Source organism: Leucopleurus acutus, assembly GCF_964270905.1.
Source record: "Leucopleurus acutus genome assembly, chromosome: 20".
In the NCBI taxonomy this organism is placed as follows: domain Eukaryota; kingdom Metazoa; phylum Chordata; class Mammalia; order Artiodactyla; family Delphinidae; genus Leucopleurus; species Leucopleurus acutus.
Window position 1 is genome coordinate 12,782,963 of NC_139162.1, and position 26,874 is coordinate 12,809,836.

Here is a 26,874-nt window from a genome sequence, read left to right on the forward strand (position 1 = left end):
AGTCGATAAACGTCATGTACATCTGGGGATTTTTTGAGCACTGCTTGTGAACCGTATGTCATTCCAAATGTGCTTTTCTATCTTAGTGCTAATGCTGTTCTGTTTTCATAATGTTGATGTTGTTTTCCTAGCCGCCGATTCCTATACATCGTCAGTCTAGATGCCCCCTTCGAAGGTCACCGAAAGATCTCACGCCAGAGCAAGTGGGACATTGGAGCCGTGCAGTGGAATCCTCATGACAGCTTCGCGCACTATTTTGCAGCCTCGGTGAGCTCATTCAAGGAATACAGGAAAAGGCTTTTATTTTTTTATTTTTATAAATTTATTTATTTATTTATGGCTGTGTTGGGTCTTCATTGCTGCACGCGGGCTTTCTCTAGTTGTGGCGAGTGGGAGCCACTCTTTGTTGCGGTGCGCGGGCTTCTCATTGTGGTAACTTCTCTTGTTGTGGAGCATGGGCTTTAGGTGCACGGGCTTCAGTAGTTGTGGCGCATGGGCTCAGCAGTTGTGGCTTACAAGCTCTAGAGCGCAGGCTCAGTAGTTGTGGTGCACGGGCTTAGTTGCTCCGCAGCATATGGGATCTTGCTGGACCAGGGCTCGAACCCATGTCCCCTGCATTGGCAGGCGGATCCTTAACCACTGCGCCACCAGGGAAGCCCGGAGAAGTCTTTTAAATGTGAGATCTAGGCTGGTAGGTCTGTGTTCTACGTAGAGAAGAGGACATAATCGTCATTTCTCAGGCGGCAAAGAGGGGTTGCATGGTTCTAAAAGGAAGATGGAGGCAATTACAGATTTAAATGTATATGAAAAGAATTGGGTGTACCATCGGTAATTCAAAGAATTGAATCCAGATTTGGAAAGGGAAACAGGTAGATACCTCTATGTCTGTGTGTGATAAGAGCCCATTTTCTGCATGAGTGTAACTAGCCAGTGACTGAAAGAGGTTCTAAGGAAGGACCTGGTGAGCTGGTCTGGGGGCAACTGTCATTGCTTTCAGAGGGATCAGAAGATTCCATACACCCTTCCACTCAAAGGAAGGGATTCTTTTTTGATTGAATCCTGTTCATATGTGAATTCTTCCAGGGTAAAGATGCATATGTTTCATTAGGTTTTCCAAGGGGTTCACAACGGAAAAAATATCTGGGCTTAGATCATCTCTGGTATCCCTTGCCTGATTCTTTATCAGTGTTCTGTTCTCCTAGGACAATTAGAGACCTAAACCTCTGGCTCCTTTTGCACTGGGCCGGGAGGGCAGTATTTGAAGGAGCCCTTCTCATCCTCCAGGGAATATGACCATTCGCAGTGCTGTCTGGGTCTGTTCTTGTCGGGAATGACAGTCTGTGAGAGGAAAGCGTCTCACAAAAGAAAGAAGAGCAATGCTGTCAGCTTTAGAAGGAACAAAAAGCTGCCGTTCCCCGTCATTTCCAAAATAGAATCTGACTGTCTGCCTTGAACCAGGGACAACGACTAAAGTGGACCTGATCCCTGGGACTGTTGACAGGTCAGGCCAGATCATTCTTCATGGTGGGGGCTGTCCTGTGCTTTGTAGGAAATTGGCAGCATCCCTGGCCCCTCGCCCACTAGATGCCAGTAGCATCCTCCCCCACCCCCATCGTGACAGCCAAAAATGTCTCTAGGCATTGTCAGGTGTCCCCTGGGAAGCAAAATCTCCTCTGATTGGGAAGCACAGATTTAGGCTGACCCTTCAGTACTAGGCCCAAGTGGATTAATACTGCATGTGTTTGGGAGTGGCAAGAAAGAGCCTTATTTATTTATTTTTTTCAGACAATCATTTAAAGTGAACAATTCAGTATCATTTACTACATTCACAGTGTTATGTAACTGCCACCTTTATCTAGTTCCCAAATATTTCCATCACTCCAAAGGAAACCCCCTTACCATTAAGCAGTAATTCCCCCACCCCCAGCCCCTGGCCACCTCCAGTCTGTGTTCCATCTCTGGATTTAGCCATTCTGGATATTTCATATAAATGCGGTCATACCATACATGACCTTTTGTGTCTGGCTTCTTTATTCACGTCAGAGCATGTATCAGTACTTTACTCCTTTTTATGGCTGAATAATATTCCATCATAGGGATACACCACATTTTGTCTGTTCATCCACTGATGGACATTTGGGCTGGCTGTTATAAATAGTGCCGATAAGAACATGTACGTACATATACTTTTTTTTAAAAAAAATAAATTTGTTTATTTATTTAATTTATTTTGGCTGCGTTGGGTCTTCGTTGCTGCGTGCGGGCTTTCTCTAGTTGCAGCGAGCGGGGGCTACTCTTTGTTGCAGTGTGCGGGCTTCTCATTGCAGTGACTTCTCTCGTTGCGGAGTACGGCTCTAGGTGCTCAGGCTTCAGTAGTTGTGGCTCGCGAGCTCTAGAGCACAGGCTCAGTAGTTGTGGCTCATGGGCTTAGTTGCTCCGCGGCATGTGGGATCTTCCCGGGCCAGGGCTTGCACCTGTGTCGCCTGAATTGGCAGGCGGATTCTTAACCACTGCGCCACCAGGGAAGCCCTGTACATGTACTTTTTTGGGTACTCATTTTCACTTCTTTTGGGTATATTCCTAGGAGTGATTGAAAGGCCATGTGAAGTCTGTGTTTTACTTTTTGAGGAACCATCAAACTGTTTTCTACAATGCACAAGACCGTTTTGCAGTCCCATCAGCAATGCATGAGCATTGCATAGCAATGCACAATCCAGCCTCACCAAAATTTATTTCCTGTTTTTGTTTTTGTAATTTAAAAATTCTAGCCATCTTAGTGGGTATAAAGTGGTATCTCACTGTGGTTTTGATTTGCATTTCCCTAGTGACTAATGATGTTGAACATCCCTTCATGTGCTGGCTGGCCATTTGTATATCATTTTTTGGAGATATGTTTATTCAAGTCCTTTGCCGATTTTTGAATTGGGTTGTTTGTCTTTTTGCTGTTGAGTTATAAGAGTTCTTTATGTATTCCTGATACTAGACTCTTATCAGGGACATGATTTGCAAATATTTTCTCCAATTCTGTAGATTGTCTTTTTACTTTCTTGATAACGTCTTTTGATACATAAAAGTTTTAATTTTGATGAAGTTCAATTTACTGATTTTTTTTTTTCCCTTCATTACTCTTGGTTGGAAGGCAAGCATTTTCAGGAGAAAGAGCTTTGGAGTTAGGCAAATCTGAGGTCAAGTCCCAGTTGCAACACTCACTGTTTTATCTTGAGCGCCCATCCAACTTTCGGAGCCTCAGTTGCCTCACCTGTGATGTGGGTGATGACACCCAGTGTGCAGTGTGATGGGAAAGAGCAGAGGGCAGGTTTCTTAAGGTTCCTAGTACATAAACTGGCACTAGCAGACCCTGGAAATGGCTAGGAATGTTATTATAAGATGGGGGGGGGCTTCCCTGGTGGCACAGTGGTTGAGAGTCTGCCTGCCGATGCAGGGGACACGGGTTCGTGCCCCGGTCCGGGAAGATCCCACATGCCACGGAGCGGCTGGGCCCGTGAGCCATGGCCGCTGAGCCTGCGTGTCCGGAGCCTGTGCTCCGCAACGGGAGAGGCCGCAACAGTGAGAGGCCCGCGTACCGCAAAAAAATAAATAAATAAAAAAGATGAGGGGGTGCTTTTCTTTACACTCCTATTCCCATTGGAAGCTATTTTGAATCCTTACCTTTTGACAGGAACCTTACCTATGTAGAATTGGAAACTGGCATTTCTGGATAAAAATCTCAGAGCTGTATACAACTATCTGTCTCTGAGCTAAAATGAAAATCCATCATATATATATATATATATATATATATATATATATACACATATATATATATATATATATATATCAGTTCAGAAATTATTAAAGAGCCTACTAATAGTATTTAGTCTATTAGTGATCTTTATCCATTTTCAGTGTGTTTCATGAAGTCATGATATTTAGGGAGCATTTGCTGGCTTGTTTCTTTAAGAGAAATGTAGTTTGATTGAAGCTTTGTTTTTCTTCCTTCTCCTTATTGTAATTGTGGTTTCTTCTGGCCCATTTTCCCTGTGTCTTTCTGCTTAACCCTTAAACAAGTTCATATTTCAAGGAGTCTTCTATAATTTTGCCTTCTAGGACACCCTTTTAGTGGTGATTCTGTTTTCTTTCTCATGCATGTGTTTTTTCAAAGTGTGGTAGGTGGACTCCGGGCATTTGATGGTGGGAAGGATGAGCTGAGAACATGGAGTGTGACAGCAGCTGGGGAGATGGGTGTGTGACCGTTAGGGCAGGGAGGATTTTCCTCTGATGGTTGGGGGCGGCTCCATAACCCATAGCTCACGTGCTCACGAGTGTGTCTGTAGCCTTAGTTCAGCCATAACTGTTCAAGATGGGTTTCCCCTTGTCTCTTTTCAGAGCAACCAACGTGTCGACCTTTATAAGTGGAAAGACGGCAGTGGGGAAGTCAGCACGACCTTACAAGGCCACACTCGTGTCATCAGGTAGGCACAGCCCTCCACTGCTCCCTGGCCTGTCTCACTTTGTCACAGTGTCTCGGGAAGTGAAACAAAGACACCGTCCTCCTCCAGGCTTGACCCTCTCTGTTGCATTGGCCCCAGGTGGCTGCTGCGTCCTTAGCAGTCCTGAAGTGATGGTCTTTGCAGCGAGGAGCAGCCAGTGTTTAGGAGCCAGCATCCCTGTAGCTGTTAACCCCGATCCCAGGAGACACTTAGGTACAGCCTGGTCCAGAATAAAGGGTTAGAGCTGTTTGCTGTAGGAGGGAGATGAACTTACGCCCACAGAATCCCCCAGCTCATGGTCGGCGGTGCCCTGGAGCACAGAGACCTTGGGGGCCAGCCCTTTGCTCTCTGTCCAGCCACAGTGGGGCACCACGTGGAGCTCCTGCATCATAGTCCGTTACCCAGATGCCCAGTTGCTTCCCACTCGTGGCCTTCCAGCTGGCTTCTGGAATGTTCCTGGATCCATCCTTTTCTGGGTGGGGAAAACTTCTTGTGAGAAGTAGCAGCAGGAAGTGTGGGAGTGGTGAAGCTGACGTGGGAGGTGATGGGAAAGGCCAGAACCCCCGGCCTGTGTTAACTGTTTGTGTAGCAAGTGCCTTTCAAGGAGTGAGGATGTGGGTGGGGAGGACCAGGGCCCTGCTTGCCCTCCTTGAAAACTGTGAGGCAACACGGCAGTTTGCCAGTGCTTTAAAGATGTTGGGTTTACTCTAGGTACCTGTGGTTGAGTCTGACTTAAAAAATGATCAACAATTAAGTGGGGTTTTTTTCTTTGTTTTGTCTTAGTTTGCGCACATGCACGTATGTGCGCTTTTGTGTGTGTATGTGTTTTAGGTCGAAATGCTCTGTTTCTTTTGGTTTGGGGGAGCAGGTGGTAACCAGGGAAGGACCTGAAAGTTTCCTTCAGAGCTTGGTTAAGTCTTCTTTCCCAAAGAACTTTGGAGATTCCCAGCCTAAACCATGTTCAGGGGCCCATTAACAGTGACTTTCTGAAGCCACTAGAAATGAAATCTGCAAATGCTTTGGAAATGGACTCTGAATTTTTTCTCTTCGTTGTTGTCCTGTTTATTCCTTGTGTTTCCAGTGACTTGGACTGGGCAGTGTTTGAGCCAGATCTCCTGGTCACCAGCTCTGTGGACACCTACATCTACATTTGGGATATCAAGTAAGAACCGTTAAGAGGCATAACCACTTGGCAGTCGGATGATCTGGGACCTTTGTTTTAGAGATCGGGTATCTTAATTTGGTTTTCCCTAGATGCAGACCCTGAGATAAGGAGACATTGCAGATACGTTGTTTAGGAGGGGACAGAACTGCTGTTGGGGGTGGGAAGAGAGACAGGATCGGGAAGGCCACACAGAGAGGGCACATCGTCTACTTGGGTACCACCATGAACAGGTGGAGCTTGGTCTTACTGGGAACACTAGGGGCTGGTGTACCACTCCCTCCTCAGAGGTGTTCCCCTCGGAGGGCTGAGGAAGCGGGGGCGCCGTCACTGTCAGTCATTGGTTGAAGGCTGTCCCCGGGGGCCTCAGCTCCCTGGCACTTCAGGCCCGTCACAGAGGTTTGCAAAACGGGCTTCAGCAGCCAGGGAAATCCCGTTGTCAGAGAACCACAGGTTCTGGCATTTGGAAGTCAGGCTGGAGCTTCCTGAAGTGGCAGGTGACGGTGGGGGCATTCTGAGGGGTACAGACACACACGTGCTGCAGCGAGCAGTGCTCCAGGACAGCTGCTCTGCTCTTGGTGACGCTTCACTTACCCTCTGGAAAGGGGGCTGAGAGCCACCTCGTAGAGCAACTCTCCATGGAGCAAAGAGTGGAGGAGCGCCCAGCCCAGGGCCTGGCGCATCCTGAGTTCTTAATAAACATCCATTCCCGTTTCTCTTTGTAAAGCAGATTCCTTTCCCCATAACCGTTAACTAGAGGGCCTGTGGCCTGTGGAGTCCCCAGAAAGGACACCCTCTCCCCAGCCAGGCCACTCTGCCCCCAAATGGCGGTGACTTTGTGATGCTTTACACTGAAAGGTAAACTGTAGGCAGAGGACAAGCCAGGTATTGAGGTTTGACTGACCAGACAGACCAGGGAAAGGGATCCTCAGGGAGTAAGGATGCACACAGCTGACTTCACCTGCATCCCATGCAGGTTAGCGCTTCCAAGGTGACAGGTCTAAGGGCAGCGCCAGAGGAGGGAGAAGGAGCAGAAAATCCAGGGGAAGTGGAAGAGAGGGGCTCTTAACGAGCAAACCGCCCCCTGGGAGCTCTGGGCCAAGCGTCCCTCATTTACATGAAACAGTTGTTTTCATAATTTAAAGACTGAAAGACACTTGAACTGACTTGCCTTCTCAGGTCTTCTGAACAGTAAGCCAGGACTGCAGATTTGCCTTGTCTGGCCCTCCTAGCCCTAGGGGGCTGCCCAGTTCTGTCATTTTGACCATTCGTGGCGAACGGTTGAGTCTCCCATTGTATCCAGGAGTAGTTTAAAATTAAAAAAAAAAAAATAAAATCGTGGTAAAAGCCACAAAGCAAAATTTACCATCTTAATCATTTTTAAGAGTGCGGTTCAGTAGTGTTAAGTATGTTCACATTGTTGTGCAACAAAGCTCCAGAACTTTTTCATCGTGCAGAACTGAAAATCTGTACCCATTAACCAACTCCCCGTTTCCCCCTCCTTTCAGTCCCTGGCAGCCACCTCTCTACTTTCTGTCTGTATGAATTTGACGACTCTAGGTACCATATGTAAGTGGAATCATACAGTGTTTGTCCTTTCGTGACTGACTTACGTCACTTAGTATAATATCCTCAGGGTGCGTCCATGTTGTAGCTCATGACAGTATTGCTTTCCTTTTTAAGGTCTAATAACAATCCATTGTATGTAGAGACAGTAGTGTATTTATCTGTTCATCAGTCGTGGACACTTAGGTTGCTTCTACCTCTTGGCTGTTGGGAACACCCAGAGTAGTTTTCCAGCCCACCTTGGCAGTGCTGTTGGTTCTTGCAGAATTACGCCTCCACGACTGTCCCGTTGTTCCACAGGAGAAATGACACGAGGAAGGGGTTCCCTTGGCTCCCTCCACCCCCGCATCAGAGTCACCCAGGCCACGCCAGGTCGTGTAATTTGTTCTCTGTGGATACAACTGTATAATTGGAAATTCAGACTTAGCCTCAGCTGAAGAGGCTGAGAAAGTTCACCTCCCTGGAGGGAGACAGGCTTCTCTTTACGCTACTTTTTAAGGTCCTCACATTCCCACTGAAGTCTAAGAACCCACTGAAAGGAAAGTGAAGAAATGCGAGCAGCGGGAGAAAGGCACCAGGTGGATGGGGGCAGGTGAATGGGCTTTTGACTTCTGACTCTTACGTTTCAGAGATACACGGAAGCCGACCGTTGCGCTGTCTGCTGTAGGTGAGTGGACGCCCCCCCCCGGCGGCCTGCATTCCCTTCCTTCCACTGCTTCGCTCCCACTGACCCCCCGTCCCCCATGCCCCAGGCTCTGTCCACGGTCGCGTGGACCTGTAAGGTCCACGTCACAGGGCCCTTCTCCCGCTCCTCTCAGAAGTTAGAGTCAGGACTGTAGAATGTGGTCAGGAACTTGTTTCAAAATTCAAGGGCAGGAGTCACATTGGTTTGTTTTTAAACTTTTCTTGTGGAAACTTTCAAAAGTGTATAAAACTAGAAGAGGATGAACTGCCTTGTGTTCGTCATCCAGCTTGAACGTTGTCGAAAGACAATCTTATTTCCTCTTTCACCCGCTAGTCCACCCACCCCTACCCCTATCCCCTTTGGGATTATTTTGAAGCAAATCCCAGGTGTCATATCATTTCATCAACAAATATTTCAGTTAAGTATTTTTAATAAGAGAAGAATCCTTTTAAAAAAAAACATAACCACAATACCATTAGCATACCTAAAAATATTAACAGTAGCTCTTTAATGTCGTCAAATATTTAAGCAGTATTCAGATTTCCCCAGTAGTCTCAGTAGTTTTGTTTTTTGTTCTCTTTTTACAAATTATTTGAATCAATCCAAATAAAGTCCATATTTATAAGTGGTTGATATATTTCTCATCTCTTTCAGTTGGTAGGTTTCTCCTCCCTTCCCTTTTTTGGTTTGTTTGTTTGTTTTTCCTTCCCTGCAGTTTCTTTACTGAAGAAACTGCGGTTTCTGCACAGTCTAGATTATACTGATTGTGTCCCCGTGGTATCATTTATGGGCATACTGGGCATACTGAAACTTTGAAATCACTTTCTGAGCTACCTGTTTTCATCACTCTGTTGGAATTTGACTATTTTTGCAATGCTGCATTGGGCCTGTTACAGAGTATTCTCACCACTTCCTGAGAGTTGAAACTTGGGCATAGAACCAGTATACCTTGCCCACCATGATGAAGCCCAGCCATCAGTATTCTATTTTGGCCTCCTTGGTGAAAACAGATCATATTATCTGTCTCTTAAATCCTGCTTTTTTGTATCTTCTTGCGTCATTTGAATTCACATTTGGTGTTTGCTCCAAAATGATCACATGATTCTTCTTTTTATCCCCCTGCACCCCAACACCTCATCATTTGAAGGCATTAAGCATCATGACTGTATTAAGCAGTTGGTTGGTTTGTTCTGTGAGGTTAGGGACCACGTCTGCCTTGTTCAGGGCTGCAGACCAGGGTCAGCCTAAGCACCTGTCCTGTGGAGATGCTCTGGGAGTGTTTGTTCCATGGATGTGGAACTCAGGCACCTGTGTCGCTTGTGCTGAGTGCTTAACAGTTGTGCTGGTGCCTCCCTCACAACCTGTGCACACACACTTGTAGGCATTTATGACCTGAGGCATAGAATGGCCCACAGACGTGGTTGCAGAGGACACTGAGCTGAAAGAAACTACTAATGGTCTGTGAATGCCGCAGTCATCCATCCCTGACTTTGTTGTTTCTACTTGCAGGCTTCTAAGTTAGATGGCTTATAGAGGACCTCTAAAAAGAAAGATTATTCTAATTGCTTTCTTTTGGGAGTCTTTCTGAAAAAACAGAGGTAGGAGACTTCTTTCTTTTTTGCACCTCAGTGAGGTCTCAGTGGTGGCAGAGCTCTCATTCCCTGAGAGGTGCAGCCCGGGTGCTGCGGCTCCCCAGAGCCTGTGGTCCTCATCTCTCTGTGAGCACATTGTTTATACCTTGGGGTAGGGGGTCAGTAAGAGCTTGTCCGTGTGTGCTCCAGAGCGTTATCTGTTTCTGAGAGCTCTTATGGTCTGGGAGGTCTCCGTTTGACCCTGGTGTCACAATCCTAGTAAAACACATTGAATTAGGGGGTTCCCAGAATCCTCTGGGAGGCTTCATGTTCTGATGGACCACCTACTGGGAAAGGCATATTTTCTTGGAACTTACTTTTCTTTTCTTTTTCCTTTTCTTCTGGTTTTATTGAGATATAATTAACACACAGCACTGTATAGGTTTGCGTACAGCATAATGATTTGACTTACGTACATGATGAAATGATGACCACAGTAAATTGAGTGAACATCCATCATCTCATTTAGACACAACATTAAAGACATAGAGAAAATTCTTTTTCCTGTGTTGTTGAATTCTTTGGTAACTGTCACGTGGAGACGGAGTAGTATTTTTTTTTTTTTATAAATTTATTTATTTATTTTTGGCTGCGTTGGGTCTTTGTTGCTGTGCGCAGGCTTTCTCTAGTTGCAGTGAGCGGGGGCTACTCTTCATTGCTGTATGCAGGCTTCTCATTGCGGTGGCTTTTCTTTGTTGCAGAGCACGGGCTCCAGGCGTGAGGGCTTCAGTAGTTGTGGCTCTTGGGCTCTGGAGTGCAGGCTCAGTAGTTGTGGCACACGGGCCCAGTTGCTCCATGGCACGTGGGATCTTCCCGGACTGGGCCTTGAACCTGTGTCCCCTGCATTGGCAGGCGGATTCTTAACCATTGCGCCACCAGGGACCCTGGAGCAGTCTTTTTTTTACACACTTTCTCCTCTAGCTGATATCATTTCTTGCAAAGAAACTGGGTCTCCTAAGTAATAGGAGACCATCCTCCAACTTCAGGGTCTCCATCATTCGTTCTTAGGTGACTTAAGGTGCCCTGTGTCTCAAGGAAAAAAAAACACAACAAAAAACCAAATAAGCAAACAAATACCCTCACCAAAACCAAGCAAGGATAAAGTCTGGGCCTTACTCTATTTCCTGTTAGGTTCTGTCTCATACTCTGCGGATTCTTGGGTCAGGTTGCTCTCCAAAGTCCTGGATCCACTGCGGTGTCCCCAAGTAATAAACACCCACCCAAAGGGAGAGGGTGTCAAAGCAGAAATGTCATGTGTTGTCTGAGCAAAGAACAAGAAGAGGTGGAAGGAGAGTCATCATGTGGTTCTGGTTTAACATAATCATCCTGATTATTTTGAGTCAGCTGGAAGCGCTGCTATGTCCCAATTTTCCACCCGTCTCAGCCCCTTCTGGCATCTTCCAGTATGCCTCCTCTCTTATGTAGCTCTTTTGTCCCCATTGTTGTTACCTCTGTGTTCTGGCAGAGGACTGAGTTCACATGGTGCCAGGAGTGTTCCCTTTCCCTGTCTCCACGCAGGGCCACGTGTAACCGCTTGCTGATGGGGAGATGAGAGTGGGGGTGGGGTGCACATAATTTTCTGAGGGCAGAATTGGGCCACACTGGGGCTTATTCTTCAGCTGAGCCTCATCCGGAGGCTGTGTTTTTCCAAGACACTCCCTCCCCCAGAAACGAAACCAAAAAAACCAGTGTGGGAAGGAGCAGGCTTTGAGCTGAGGCTCTTCTGATTGGGAGCGCAAGCTTGGTGTCCAAGAGGATGAAGGGCCAGGTTGTGTGATGTGTCAGTCACCAGCCAGCAGAGCCGGGCTGAACTGCCGCTCTGTAAGAAACTGTATTTCCCTGCTGATTCTGCTTGGAGGTAACCTGAAGTTTTTTTTTTTTCTCCTTAGTGAGATTATTTCCTCAATTAGGTGACTCTGATCCTGTTCCCATGTGTTAATTCATTTATTCTTTGGCTTCATTTCCTCCTTAACGATGGAGCTGATGCAGTCCTAGAAGCTTGAAGAGTTCTGTTCTTACTCATCCGGAGCTCATTATCCAGCTCCCCTGGATAAGCTCCACTCTGGTACTGAAGGCGTTGAGGGCAACAGCTTTCCTCCCCTGATTTTTCTTTGCAGCGGGTGCCTCACAGGTCAAATGGAATAAAAAAAACGCTAATTGCCTTGCCACCAGTCATGACGGGGATGTACGGATATGGGACAAGCGGGTAAGTAATCTTTTTCCCCTCTGAGAGGATCTGAAGAGGATGCTGTGAATAGCAGGACTTGTTTTGAGAGACCGGGGTACCCTGTGCAGCCTGGTTAATTGCCACGTTAAGATCCTAGTACCAGATGACATTTGCTTCCCGATCAAACTGGTGTTGACGGAAGATAAGGGACTGAGACATTATGATCAGTGGTTAAGAAAATGAGCTTGGGGAATTCCCTGGCGGTCCAGCAGTTAGGACTCTGAGCTTGCACTGCAGGGGATACAGGTTCACTCCTCGGTCAGGGAACTAAGATCCCACAAGCTGCGTGCTACGGCCAAAAAAAAAAAAAGAAAATGAACTTGGCCTGACCTAAGCTAGCGTCCCATTTTGCTGCCTCCTGATTATGATATCAGGTGAGCCACAAACTTTTCCAAGCCTCAGTTTCCTTTTCTTCAGAATAAAGATGATAATAGTGTGTGTGTCCCTGAGGGGGTCAAGCCTGGGGGACCAGACACTATTCTAGAATGGTCAGCAGGCTTCATATTCCTGCCCCAGATTGCAAAGTGAAAACTCATTGTTCTAGGACATATACCATCTAGAATTAAATCACTGAGGCAGGATACTTGGTATGCTCAAATCTTCCCTTGGAAGTCTAGCTGTGCCGTCAGCCTCAAATGAGCCTGCAGAGGGTACGTTCTCCCTGCATTAGCCCATGGACCTGAGAGGCATGAAAGAGTTGCAGGGTTCTGGGCTGCTACTGTAATGGCAAGTCTGGAAGTTTGATATGTTGGCATCAGTGAGAACAGTGATGCAGGGAAAGGGCCTCTTCCATGACTAGCTGCCAGACGATTGGGTAAGAATGCAGAGAGTGGTCGACTTCTGTAAGATCTGGGGTGTAAATTCTGCTCTCTGCTCTGTGAAACCTGCCTTCGTGGGGAGGACCTACTGTTAGTTTTCCTGGAACTTGTTCAGGAACTGTCCCAACTGGGATGCTGACTGTATAGTGTCAGCCTTGCTTCCGGCTGCCCTGCTCCCTTCCCCTTCCAGCAGGGAATAAAGTCATACAGTTGGAGAGGAGAGGGAAGTGAAGCAGAGATTGGGAGGCTGCTGGTTTGGGTGCCAAGACCTGCTGGGAAAGGGGTGTGCCGGCCGAAGCCCTCGCTTTAGGTGGCTCTTAGGTGACAAGGTGATTTTATAAGGAAAGGATGGATGGTGCATCTTCTATACGGTAGTTTGATCTCTGTCCCTTTAGTCCAGTCTGGTAATAGTCATTCTTCATCCATCTTTATTTCTTCAATTGGCAATTGGTTTTATTCATATTTGGCACTGGTATAGCATTTAAATATAGTAAATGGTTTAACTAAAATGTTTGGTTAATTTGTAGTACTTGTGTATTTGCTTTAGACTGTTTTCAGAGCCATAGGCACAATAAACAATTGGGTATTTAGCCATGAACTCGGTGAGGACCTGTTTTCCAAACAGTAGCTGTGTTCCTTATCTTGTAGAAATGTACTGCTGAACTGTTTCTTTCTAGCCTTCGGATTGGTCTACTCATAACCCTGACTTCCCTTAACGAGCCTTTTATTTATTTTGTTTAAAGAGCTTTAACTTTTTCTTGGCTATTAATACTTAGGACTTCTGTTCATATGGATTGTAAAGCTTGTTGGTTGTCATTTCACTTCTCTGGCACTTTCTAGTATCAGAGCAGGACTATTGGCAGCAAGCATCACAGGCTTAAAAAAGTGTAGTATCAGTGGTAATGTTGGATTTTCACTCAAATTCGTGAATGACTAGTAATACTAATATTTCTTTTTTTTTTTTTTTTTTTTTTTGGCGGTACGCGGGCCTCTCACTGTTGTGGCCTCTCCCGTTGCGGAGCACAGGCTCCGGACGCGCAGGCTCAGTGGCCATGGCTCAGGGACCCAGCTGCTCCGTGGCATATGGGATCTTCCCAGACCGGGGCACGAACCTGTGTCCCATGCATCGGCAGGCGGACTCTCAACCACTGCGCCACCAGGGAAGCCCAATACTAATATTTCTAAGTGTTTATTATGCACAGGCATTGTTCTAAGAACTTTATGTGTATTGATTCATTTCTCTTTATAACTAACCTTTAAAGTAGGTAATATTATTACCCCATTCTACAGCTGAGTAAACTGAGGCACAGTTTGTTGCCAGGATTTAAATTCAGGGAGGCTGGTTCTGGAGATTGCACTGTTAACCTAATAGACCAGTGCTGATTACAGAAAGTAATACATGCTCTTTGTTGAAAATATAAAAGAGAAAATAAAAATCATTCATAGTCCTGCCCCAGAGACAAATGCTAATATTTTGGTGTTTTCTTTTCTTATGCTTTTTTTTAAAACATGGTTTATCATATCATATGCATAGTTATGCATACTTTTTTCATTTAACATTACAACAAATGCATTTCCCCTGTGTTATAAGCTCTAAGTATAACTTTTAATGGCTACATCATATTGTATCAGATAGCTGTACAATAATTGGTTCTAACATTTAATTATTCCCCACTTATTATTCATATTGTTTCTGGTTTCTAGGTGTTCCAAATAACACCAAGATGAACATCTTTGGTACCTAAAGCTTTTTGTGAATTTAGGATATTCCCTTAAGAAAGGAAGAATTTTAAGTCTGTTGATAAAAATTGTCCAGTTTTTTTCTCGAACAGGTTATACTATTTTATATGTATACCACCAGTGACAAATGCAGCCTCACTGCATTGAATATTATTTACAAATATCTTCTAACTTGATTGCTAAAAACAATCTTTTAATGTTTTAATGTATGAATATATTTCTGAGGTTTCCTTCTGAATTTGTTTTATATATGCTTATTAATCATGTATTGTTTTCTTTTGTGATGTGTGTTCATTCTCTTTTTGAGGTCTTAGGGCTTGATCATTTTAAGCTTGGTGGTTTTCCGATATAGAGAACAAACTAGTGGTTACCAGTGGGAGAGGGAAGGGGGGAGGGGCACTATAGGGGTAGGGGATTATGCAGGACAAACTATTATGTACAAAACAAGCAACAATGTTGTGTTACGTTGTACAACACGGGAAATAAAGCCAATATTTTGTAATAACTATAAATGGAGCATAACCTTTAAAAATTGTGAATCACTATATTGTACACCTGTAACATATAATACTGTACATCAACTATACTTCAATTAGAAAAAAAAAAGATTAGTGGTTTTACCCCCAGGATTGGGGTTGGGTCTGTTTAGATGTCACAGCCCCTCTTTGTGGGTGATTGTGAGGAAGGGGAGCAGGAATTGCAGACCACGGTACCAAAGGAGAAAAGCATCCACTACCTTGTGTCCTTCATTAAGGCCGTACCTGGAGCCAGAGCGGAAGTAGATTAGGCTCACAGGCCTGTATTCAGAGAATGCATGAAGGAGAGCTGGAGAAGTCTTCTGTCGTTTGTTTTCAACAAAACAAATGGAGGGCTTCCCTGGTGGTGCAGTGGTTGAGAGTCCGCCTGCCGATTCAGGGGACACGGGTTCGTGCCCCGGTCTGGGAAGATCCCACATGCCGCGGAGCGGCTGGGCCCATGAGCCATGGCCGCTGAGCCTGCGTGTCCGGAGCCTGTGCTCCGCAACGGGAGAGGCCACAACAGTGAGAGGCCCGCGTACCGCAAAAAAAAAAAACCAACAAAGCGGAGTTTCTTAAGAGTAGAGATGGTCTCTGGGAGTTCTTTGTTGTTGTTTTGGCTGCGCTGTGCAGCATGCAGGATCTTAGTGTCCCGACCAGGGATCAAACCTGCGCCCCTCTCCAGTGGGAGTGCGGAGCCCTAACCACTGGACCGCCAGGGAATTCCTCTGGGAGTATTTTTGTATTCCCACTTGGCACCCAGCAGACTGTTATATGGTGGACACTATGAGTTCCTTCTGAAGTGACAACTCTCGTTGCTGATCCTGTTGCAGAAGCCCAGCACAGCAGTGGAGTATCTTGCAGCCCACCTCTCCAAAATCCACGGCCTGGACTGGCACCCAGACAGCGAGCACATTCTTGCTACCTCCAGTCAAGACAACTCTGTCAAGGTGAGCGGCATCCCCAGGGCAGTTGGGGGAGCGTGTTTGGGAGGCATCAGGGGTGTGTCAGCACTTTCTTCAGAAGGAAATTTGCAGTAGGTTAGCATGGCACGTGTTTCAGGGGTGCATGTGCTTTTTGGGGAGCTGGGCAAGTACACCTGGTTATGTGGTCCAGCGGGAGTGATGTAGTAGCATGTATCTGATATGGCTCCTGGCATTTGTTCAGAGGCTTTTCTTCTTTCCCTTTGTGAAAGGAAGTCAGAGACAAAAACATCTAGAAAGGAAAAGAAGTTTACTTGCCAAGAAGTTGTCAGGAAGTCCCATTTCAGGACTGGCTCATCAAAATAAAAACACAACAGATAAACAAATAAAGGAGAAAAGCCCACATGGTCATTAAAGTTATCAAGTTTACCATTAGTCTGGGGTGGAAAAAGCAATTTTCTCACGTGATTATCACATCTGCACAAGTTAGGACGTCTTCGATCATCAGCATTTCACAAGTAGAGATGGAGTTGTTTTATTAGAGATTCTCTAAGTTACAGGAGATGCTCAAGGATTTATGTATGTCGGTGACCCTATTATTTTTGGTTTCTCTCAGTGTTTCTTGTTTGTTTATCCTCTCTGACTGTGGGATGTGATATGCACCCTTGTTCAAAAGGATGCAGGGCACAGAGTTAGCCATGCCCCACAGTTCCTGCATATGATCAGGTCTCTGCCTGGAAGGACAGAGATTTGATCGCAGAAATTTGCTTAGCAGCTTTAGGATTCAGCTTCAGCAATTTAATGCTTTGTTTTATTTACACAGGCATGTACGTCTTTTTGGTATGGTTAGCAAAGCTAGAATCGTACACTCAGGCTTAAAATCTAACTTCTCTCTGGAGGTTTGTAAATCCCCTGGGGTTGTAATTTATTCTTATGTGCCAACAGTGGTTTTTCTGTTTGTTTGTTTGTTTGTTTTGGATTTAAGTGTTGTCCCCATACTCCATCAGCTTGTTTCCCAACTTCAGGAACCAGTAATAATCCGATTCACCTCCTTCTCTTTCTTTGAGGTCCCCAAGTTTGTCAATATTCACTGACAACTTTACTACCCTTGAGGCCCGGATTCCATAGGTAATAAAATAGAAACAGACCAGTTTCCACATGTGAAACACAGTCCTTATTCCTTACTGGTGGGCTTAGCTTATGAATTAAATGAGATTTTGGGCATGGTATTTGATTTATTCCACTATACCCTGGTAGGAAGACAGTTTTTACTGAACATATACAAATAACATAATTGTAAAAAGTGAAGCAATTTAGAGGCACTTATAATAGTCAGCCATTGTTTTTAGTAATTGGTTGATAAGGCTCAATGCATGCCATTTTTTCCTACATAATCATTTTCTTTAGTTTATCTGACAATTTATTAGCTTATCATTTATAACAATAATTTTCATTCTATTTGTCTTTTGTGAATTCTAAGGGATCTGCTGGAACAAGATACCGTTGAATGAGTTTCACTTCACTTTGTAGATTGTAAACTGTAAAACTGTTGTATTGAGGGTTAGAGCTAGATCAAGAAGAAAGAAAAGGATTTTTCTTCTATGGCCATTAAAAATAGAACATGAACTGTAATGAAATTCGTTCATGTCAGTTTGGATAACCAATTGTTTTTTTCCTTATCTTGGGGTAAGCAGGCTATTGTACAAAATTGCCATCTTCCAGGCTGAGTCCTGGAAATCCAGACCCAGTCCCCTTGTGCATTCTGACATGTTCGTGGTATAAGGGGAGCCATATTGAGAAACCCGTACCCAGCGGCTGTTCCCTGTGATGTCAGCAGTCAGGAACCTGGTTCTTGACCAAGGGTCTTCCGACATTTCTTCAGAAAAATTTCTTTTTGATCCCTAGCTTGGAGCAGAGGCCTTTGGCAATGGTAAGAGGAAAGCAGAAGTTACCTATGGATAGGAGGCAGCATGGCTCTGGTTAACTTATTATAATAACCAACTTTATCACATTGAAATAGACTGAAGTCCTCCATTCAACTATAATGTAATCATTTCATAAGACCCCATCAATGATGGCCTTGAGAATAAGAGCTTTTTTTTTTTTTTTTTTCTGGTACACGGGCCTCTCACTGTTGTGGCCTCTCCCATTGCGGAGCACAGGCTCCGGATGCGCAGGCTCAGCGGCCATGGCTCACGGGCCCAGCTGCTCCGCGGCATGTGGGATCTTCCCGGACCGGGGCACGAACCCGCGTCCCATGCATCGGCAGGCGGACTCTCAACCACTGCGCCACCAGGGAAGCCCCTGTCACCTGTTTTTGACAAGAGTTCCTTAATACCTGATAGTTCAGAGTTTCAGTCTTGGCCCTCCTGCCTTTGGTGCTCTGCCATTTCCTGCTTTCATGGCAAATGCTTGAGCTCTAAGTGTGTTTGTTTTTCTGTTAAAAGCATAAACGTCTCTAAGGCTCAGTTTTTGTCTGGCTCACCTGTGTGTTCCCTGCACCTTCCGTGTTGGAGTGGGTGGAAGAGTGGACGTGAGTGGTTGGGCCCCAAATAGTCGCACAGTCACCTTTTTGCTATGTGGCCTTGACAAGTTACATCGTTTAGTAATTTAGCTTCCACCCTTGAAAAAGAGATTCATAACACCCACTGTATGATTGTTGTAAGGATTAGATGGGATGAAACTCTTAAAGCTCTAAGCATCTGTCTGAAATGCAGTCAGCAGTCAGTACATTTTTAACTACTAGCGATAGCGGTAGTTAATTTAGTAGTTAAATTACTCTATGTGGTGTGAAGTGATACAGGATGAAAAGTTGTCACTCCTACCTTTCAACTATGAAGGTAGTTTAATAGGCAGGCTGGCAGTGATCTGCCTCAAGGAGTGATCCTCATGTGTTCACAGAAGTCTTTGTTTCTCCTATAATGTTTCTGAGTGTGAAAGGGGCGTTTCCTGTGTGTCTCTGTCACAGGAGCATGGCCATGGGGGCTGACTCAAATGCAGTTAGAAGACAGAAAGCATGGAATTTGAAGGCTAGGCTTATTTCTTTTCTGTTTTTTTTTTTAAATATTTATTTATTTATTTGGCTGCATTGGGTCTTAGTTGTGGCACGCGGGATCTTTGTTGAGTCATGGGGGATCTTTCATTGCGGTGCACGGGCTTCTGTCTAGTTGTGGCACTTGGGCTCAGTAGTTGTGGTGTGCGGGCTCTCTAGTTGTGGCACACGGGCTTAGTTGCCCCGCGGCATGTGGGATCTTAGTTCTCCGACCAGGGATTGAACCCGCATCCCCTGCATTGGAAGGAGGATTCTTAACCACTGGACCACCAGGGAAGTCCTGGCTATGCTTATTTTGATAGTTGAGTTTTTTTGTTTTTTTTTTTTAATGGCATTTATTTCACAAATTGTACTGCTTTCTTTCTTCCAGTTCTGGGATTACCGCCAGCCTCGGAAATACCTCAATATTCTCCCTTGCCAGGTGCCTGTCTGGAAGGCCCGATACACTGTGAGTGAGATGCCCTACCTCTTGCTCGGAAACATTATCTAGGTGTTTTGGACAGAAGGGGCCAGGGACATTTCCTCTTATTTTTTTGTGAGACTGTTTTCTCCTTCTGTCTTGGTTTAGAAGTGGGACAAAGGTGGTAATGACGGCATAAAAGCTGTTATCTATTTAAAAATTTGCCCTTGGGTCGTTGGGTGAGGCTCTATACTAGAAGTGCTAGACTAGCTGGGCTGGGGAGCTGGGCAGTGTGAAGGTGGTCAGTAAGGGAGGGGAAGAGGGTAAGCTGGAGGGTTGAGAGGCTGGAGGTCAGTGGATCGTGGTGGAAAGAACTCTGGCTTTAGATTCAGAAGACCTTGGTTTAGGGCTTGGCAATGACATTTAATTTTTTTCTCCAGCTTTACTGAGATATAATTGACATATAACATGGCATAAGTTCAAGGTATACAACATGTTGATGTGTTACACTTACATATTGCCAAACAGTTACCACTGTAGCATTTGTACCATCGTCACATAATTACCATCTCTTTTCTGCAATGAGAACATTTAAGATCTACTCTCTTAACTCTCAAGTATATCATATGGTGCTATTAACCATAATCACACGCTGTACATTAGATCTCCAGAGCTTATTCATCTTATAACCAGAAGTTTGTACCCTTTGACCAGCATCTCCCTGTTTCTCCCACCCCCAACCCCTGGTAACCACCGTTCTACTCTGTTTCTATGAGTTCAGCTTTTTAGATTCCACGTATAATGATATCATACAGTATTTATCTTTGTCTGACTTATTTCACTTACCATAATGCCCTCAAGGTCCATCCATATTGTGACAAATGGCAGGGTTTCCTTGTTTCTTGTCGCTGAATAATATTCCACTGTATATGTACCACATCTTCTTTATTCATTCATTCATTAACGGACATGTAGGTTGTTTCTATATCTTGGCTATTGTGAATAATGCTGTAATAAGCCATTTAATACTTGTGTGGCCTTGGGCAAGCCACCTGTGTTTTTTGAGTAATAGTTTCCTCCTGTGTCAAACATGAATAATAGTGTTTAATATCCCTTGCTCTTTTTAAAAATTGTGATAAAATTCCTTATTTTTAAGTGTCCAATTCGGTGGCATTTAGTACCTGTACAATATGTTTTCCCTTTGGAAAAAAAAACATGTATGAAAATGCTGTATAAACCACAAAATGCTACAAGAATAGTGGATAGGCTGTTACCGACCTTCCACCTTTGTTGCCAGATGGATAATTGATCAGAGCTAATATATTTCCTTCAGTGTCAACTTGAAAGGGAGCACAGGGATGAATGGAGGGATCTTTATGCATTAGGCTGCCACCTGCTGCGTCATGGCGTGAAGAAGAGAATTGGGGTATTACTTGGCCTTCGCATCTGGGAGCACTTGGGAGGAAGTCAGGCTTTGCTCTTGTGAATTGAAATACTTCTCTGGATTAATATGTTTGCTTTAAAAAACAAACAGGAAAGCTCAGGAGTGCTGCCAAGAGGGCAGGAGACAATCAATGTGCTCTTAGGTAGCCTTGGCTTAATTCCTTAAAGAACAGAGTCTGCCTGTCAACCAAATGAGCCCCTTAGCTACCTCGCAGATCGGGTGTTTATGAGTGGAAAGTGTCAGTCCTGAAATTGGAAGATTTTCCTCTGCAAAGCTGTGGTCTTGCGGGCAGTGGGAAGGCGCTGCTTCATGTGGGTGGTGTGTTTCTGGTGCATTTCTGCATGGCGGGGTTTGTTTGCTGTCTGGGGTTACCCTCAGTGTGCTTTGCACGCTCATTCTGGGAATGTACTCGATAACTCTCAGAGGGAACTCGTGGAGAGGAGCTGGGGTGTTCCCGTGTGCAACCCCTAGAGCCATTTGCTTATTTTACATTAAAAAACGTTCTTCTCCAAGTATTTGGCTTAGCTTTATTTTTTACTTGCTGTGGTCCCTTCCATCAGCAAAGAAAAAAAAAAGGAAAGCAAATGAAAAGTAGATGTTGATGGTCAACTGATGGTATTTGGAAAAATGTTCCCCAGATGGGTTGGGGCCTCCTGTCATCCAGTTTATTTTAATTAGGCGAGAATTCCAACGTGGGTAACTCAAGACTCAGCGGATTCTCCCTGGAACAATGCCTGCTTTTCCCTCTTCTGCCACAGCCTTTCAGCAATGGATTGGTGACCGTGATGGTTCCCCAGCTGCGGAGGGAGAACAGCCTGCTCTTGTGGAATGTCTTTGACTTGAACACGCCGGTCCATACCTTCGTAGGCCATGATGATGTGGTGCTGGAATTCCAGTGGAGGAAACAGAAGGAAGGTGGGTGGGAGGGAGACCGCCAACTGATTTCCTCCTGAGCCCTGCTCACCAACAGCTCCCGTCGGGGTGGGCCCCATGATCGGAGGGGAGGATGCAGGAACAGGGCTGGCTTAGGAGCGGGAGTCAGGGAACCTCCCCCTTTAATCGTAGGTGGGTGATAGGGTGTGTGGCTGTGCTTCTTCCCCCCAAGTCCATCCTCTTGTGTTCTGTGTAGTGTCTCTCCTAGGTGGAAGGGATCTGGAGAGGTTGGTAGCCTTGCTGTTGGATCATTTCTAGAGCTGAGAAACTCAGGGGTCATCGCACACTCAGAAATCCCTGGCACTTGCTCCTTCCCCCCCCCCCCGTTTTTGTTTATTTGTTTGTTTGTTTTGTTTTGTTTTGGCTGCAACGTGCGGCTTGTGGTATTTTAGTTCCCCCATCAGGGATCAAACCCGGGCCCTTGGCAGTGAGAGTGTGGAGTCCTAACCACTGATTGCCAAGGAATTCTCCCTTCCCCCTCTATTGATTAGGGAGATGCAAGGTCATCGTCAGTACCACCTACCACGTGTTCCCAGTTCTCTTCACAAGCACACAGTGGTATTTCACCTCCCAACCCCTTGAAGATAGGTTTGGCCACGTGACCTGCTTGGATCTTGAAACATGAACGAAAGTGATGCAGTCTCTTTTGGATTGAAGTGGTAACAGCCAGTGTGCAATTATTTACCCTCTCTGCTTCTTCCGAGGTACCTGGAGAAACTCCATGTGGCGCTGCTCCCACCAGGGTGGGGGTGAGGTGAAGATGTAGAGAGAGCAGGAGAGCCTTGCATTAAGCCACTGAGATTTGGGGCTGTTTGTTATTGCAGCTTAATCTAGCTAGCCCTCATTCATGCATCATAAGTATAAGGGGGGGTTAGGAAGCCCTCAGCCTCACTTTCTCCACCAACTCACCATGCAAACTTAATTTCAACCTCCCTTGTCTTGAGATCTTATTGCCACACTCTCTAAATGTTTTCCAGACCAGAAGTATATTTCATGGTCTTTTCATATCACAAAAGGAAAACTGGGCAGTGGAGTGGTGTGACTTGTCCAGAGTCCAGGAGAGGTCTCTGGTGGACCTGGGATTAGAGCAGTCATCTTATCCCAGCTCGTTTGTGACCTTCACAAGCCTCTTCTAGGATAGTTTTTTTTGTTTTTTTAAATTTTTATTTATTTGTTTATTTAAAAATATTTATTCATTTATTTGGCTGCATTGGATCTTAGTTGCGGCACGCAGGATGTTTGTTGTGGCATGCAGGATCTTTCACTGTGGCACGTGGGGTCTTCGTTGCAGCACACGGGCTTCTCTCTAGTTGTGGCTCAGGGACTCTAGAGCGCACGGGTTTAGTTGCCCCGCGGCATGTGGGATCTTAGTTCCCCGACCAGGGATTGAACCCACGTCCCCTGCATTGAAAGGTGAATTCTTAACCACTGGACCACCAGGGAAGTCCCTAGGATTGTTTTTGAAAGGAATCTTTTGATCAGGCTCTTAATTTTCCCATCTTCATTTCCATAATCTGACTTGCTTCTAGAAACACGAGGCTGCTTGGTCTCTATCCCATCAATTTCCATGCTTGACTTCATCTTTCAACTCTTTGTCCTGCATTTTGCCATTGAAAAGAGATGATAGAGTTTCCCCATGGTCTGGCAGCGAGAGGTTGGCCTGTAGTTTTGGACTGAAATAAAAAGTTTTTAGCAACCCATTTTCAGTTGTCTATGTCATCTGTAAGCTGGCAGGGTGAATTGTATAAATTAGGTCTGTCTAGCCCGTAGTGAAATTTTGAGTACAAGTTATAGGTGTTTTCTAAAATTCCTTTTTATTGTGAGATATATCATCTACAAAATTGCATAAAACATGTAGAGTTTATAATGTGAAAATCTGTGTGACTACCACCAAGGTCAAGAAAGAAAGCATTGCTAGAACCCGGAAGCTTCCCGATCACAATCCTTTCCCTTTCCTAGAGGTAAACACTATCCTAACATTTACGATAGTGATTTCTGTTTTTATTTTTACAGTTTACCACCCATTTCTGCATCCCTAAAAATACTTTAGGTTTGTTTGTTTTTGAACCTTTTATAAATGTAGTCATCCTGCATGTATTCCTTCTTTAAAAAAAAAGTATTTAGTTGCAGCATGCACGCGGGATCTAGTTCCCCGACTAGGGATCGAACCTGGGCCCCCTGCATTGGGAGCCCAGAGTCTCACCCACTGGACCACCAGGGAAGTCCCCATCCTGCATGTATTCTTATATTTTACTTCTTTCTCAACCTAATGGTGTTCCATTTTCTTTTTACTGCCATGTCTTCTTAGTCAGTTTTTACTGGACCACCTCAGGCTTTGATGTTGGTTTTTCACTGTGGTGAAGGAGCTCTCAGAGGTAGGAAGAGAATCAGGATGTTGTGGTCCAAGGAAAAGGATGCTTCATGAAGGAATCAGAGGTCATTGGTTTTGGGTTTTGCTGAAGGATCTCCATGCAAAGTAAGAGAGAAGCACTTAATTGTATAAATAGGTATAAATAGGAAGCCATACGATCATTAAGAGACCAGTTCCAAAAGCTGATTGAGGAGGGAAGCCTGATTGTAAGACAGTGGAAACAGAGGCAGCACGAACTGGTTTTGTGAATGAGTTTGCCTTCAGAGGCAAGGAGTAGACTAAATTCCTTGGAGGAGGCTGCTGCCCTCTCTGTTTGAAGGCAAGGAGAAGAGGCAAGAAAGGGAGTAGGTGTGAAAGCAAAGGCCCTTTGAAAATAGGGAATAGGGCCGAAGACCCAAGTAGAGGATTTGGGTTTAGAAAGGAATTAGGCATAACTTTTCTTCAAAGTCAGGGACATGAAAAGAGGCTGGATGTGGAGTCAGAAAATTGTTGCTGGGACTTCCTTGGTGGTCCAGTGGTTAGGACTCTGTGCTTTCACTGCCGAGGGCCCGGGTTCAATCCCTGGTTGGGAAACTAAGATCCTGCAAACCATGCAGCGATGCCAAAAAAGAAAAAAGAAAAGAAAATAGTTGTTATGAACATGGGCTAGATGGTGGTTCTCATGACAGGTGGTAGCTCAGAATAGTTGCTGTCTTGATAGTTGTACACAGGGATGTATTAAAACATGGAGGAATGAAGGCCTGGTTGAAGGCAGTGACACAGAGAAGGAACTTTGGCCCTCACTCACTCTGTTCTTTGTTGCCTCAGTTTCCCCATCCATAATATGAGGGAATGGATGAAATTATTTCTAGATTCTTTGCTCTCTAAAGATGGCCATAAAGAAGATTCTAGATACCGCAGAATTACCCTGAAATGTTCTGATCTTTCATAAAGCTCTTTCAGAAAGCACCTTGGACCTTTTTATTGATAGGATAATTTCCCTTTGACCAGACCTATCGTGTGAAAATACAATTCAGTCAGTTAAGAACATTAAAGATTGATTATTCCTTTTACAAAGAGATGCATTTCCTTACCAAAAAATTATTTTAAACAGTAAGATGTCACGATGCATTTAAAACAATTCATTTTACAAGCAACCTATTCATCCCCAGCTCCTCTGGAACACGTAAAAGGAAGAACATTTGTGGAGGTGAAAGTTCAGTGAGACGTTAAATCCCAGCATCACTCTTCACTTGCTAATTTGTGAGCTATTATTTCACTTCATTTAAGTTTCTGCTCAGGACTTCCCTGGTGGCGCAGTGGTTAAGAATCTGCTTGCCAGTGCATGGGACATGGGTTCAAGTCCTGGTCCGGGAAGATCCCACATGCTGTGGAGCAGCTAAGCCCGTGCACCACAACTACTGAGCCTGCACTCTACAGCCCGCGAGCCACAACTACTGAGCCCGTGTGCCACAACTACTGAAGCCCGCATGCCTAGAGCTCGTGCTCCAAAACAAGAGAAGCCACCACAATTAGAAGACTGTGCGTAGCCACGAAGACCCAGCGCAGCCAAAGATAAATAAATTTATTAAAAAAGAAATAAGGGCTTCCCTGGTGGCGCAGTGGTTGAGAGTCCTCCTGCCGATGCAGGGGACACAGGTTTGTGCCCCGGCCCGGGAAGATCCCACATGCCGCGGAGTGGCTGGGCCCGTGAGCCATGGCCGCTGAGCCTGCGCGTCCGGAGCCTGTGCTCCGCAACGGGAGAGGCCACAACAGTGAGCGGCCCGCGTACCGGAAAAATAAATAAATAAATAAATAAAAATAAGGTTCTGCTCAAAGGTGACTTCCTCAGGAAAGTCCTGTCTAAAAATAGTTCCCCTGTCGGTCTCTATCCTCTTATCCCATGTTATTTTTTTCATAACATTGTCACTACCGGACATGTTATTGTATGTTTCCACCATTGGAATGTGAGATCTGTAAATACAGAGATTCTTTTTTTTTTTTTTTTGCGGTACGTGGGCCTCTCACTGTTGTGGCCTCTCCCGTTGCAGAGCATAGGCTCTGGACGTGTAGGCTCAGCGGCCATGGCTCACGGGCCCAGCCCCTCAGCGGCATGTGGGATCTTCCCGGACCGGGGCATGAACCCGTGTCCCCTGCATCGGCAGGCGGACTCTCAACCACTGTGCCACCAGGGAAGCCCAAGACAGAGATTCTTGTATTCACTTTATAGCCCTAGTGCCTAGAACAGTACCTGGCATATAGGAGATGTTCCATAAATATTTGTTAAATGGATGAATGGATGAATGAATCTCACCCCATCGCAACCTGTAAGAAACTTGATGTTGAATCCAGAAAAACCTCCATGATTTTTACCTGGTGATTTCTAGGGTCCAAGGACTACCAACTGGTTACGTGGTCACGGGATCAGACCCTGAGAATGTGGCGGGTGGATTCCCAGATGCAGAGGGTATGTATTCAATGATGCTGTGGAGGAATGTTAACTGGATACACCAGAAACTTAAGATAGAAGATTTGGTAGTTGAAGAAGTTAGAGGATACGTAATGGACATTTAATACGTACTTGCCGGTTGGCCGAGTGGCTTGTGTATGCTACACTGAGGCTTTGAGGTATTCAAGAGCCCACTTCAGTATTCAGCGCTTGAAGGCTTCAAAGCCTCTGAATGTCTTTGTTTCCTCTTGTCCTGATCTAAGGTAGTGTGGGTTAGCATACTGAGCAAGTGGCTGGGGGGCTTCATTTCTTTCTCTTATAAATGGGCTAGAAAATCTGTGCTGGCACTAGGCAGTGTTCAGAGTTCTCCACGTTCATCAACAACACCTGTCAAGTGAAGCCCTTTCCAGTTTTTGCCCCATAAATTGTATCTGATCTTATATGAAGCACAGTGGTCCCTGTGTGAACTGCTTTCGTGGCCCTTGCTTT

The 26,874-nt window shown here is 45.2% G+C and overlaps 1 protein-coding gene across 2 annotated transcripts in view; it reads left to right on the forward strand.

Annotated features, from left to right (window-relative positions):
• WDR59 (WD repeat domain 59) overlaps positions 1–26,874 on the forward strand; it is a gene marked incomplete at its 5' end in the record, with an annotated part of 84,102 nt that overhangs the window by 15,883 nt on the left and 41,345 nt on the right. For both annotated transcript variants that reach the window (XM_082863216.1, XM_082863215.1), the window contains 9 exons: positions 132–267; positions 4,387–4,472; positions 5,572–5,652; positions 7,848–7,885; positions 11,652–11,740; positions 15,668–15,784; positions 19,180–19,257; positions 21,412–21,568; positions 26,324–26,403. In XM_082863216.1, the coding sequence (XP_082719342.1) occupies positions 132–267; positions 4,387–4,472; positions 5,572–5,652; positions 7,848–7,885; positions 11,652–11,740; positions 15,668–15,784; positions 19,180–19,257; positions 21,412–21,568; positions 26,324–26,403 (862 nt within the window). The remainder of the gene's footprint in view (positions 1–131; positions 268–4,386; positions 4,473–5,571; positions 5,653–7,847; positions 7,886–11,651; positions 11,741–15,667; positions 15,785–19,179; positions 19,258–21,411; positions 21,569–26,323; positions 26,404–26,874) is intronic.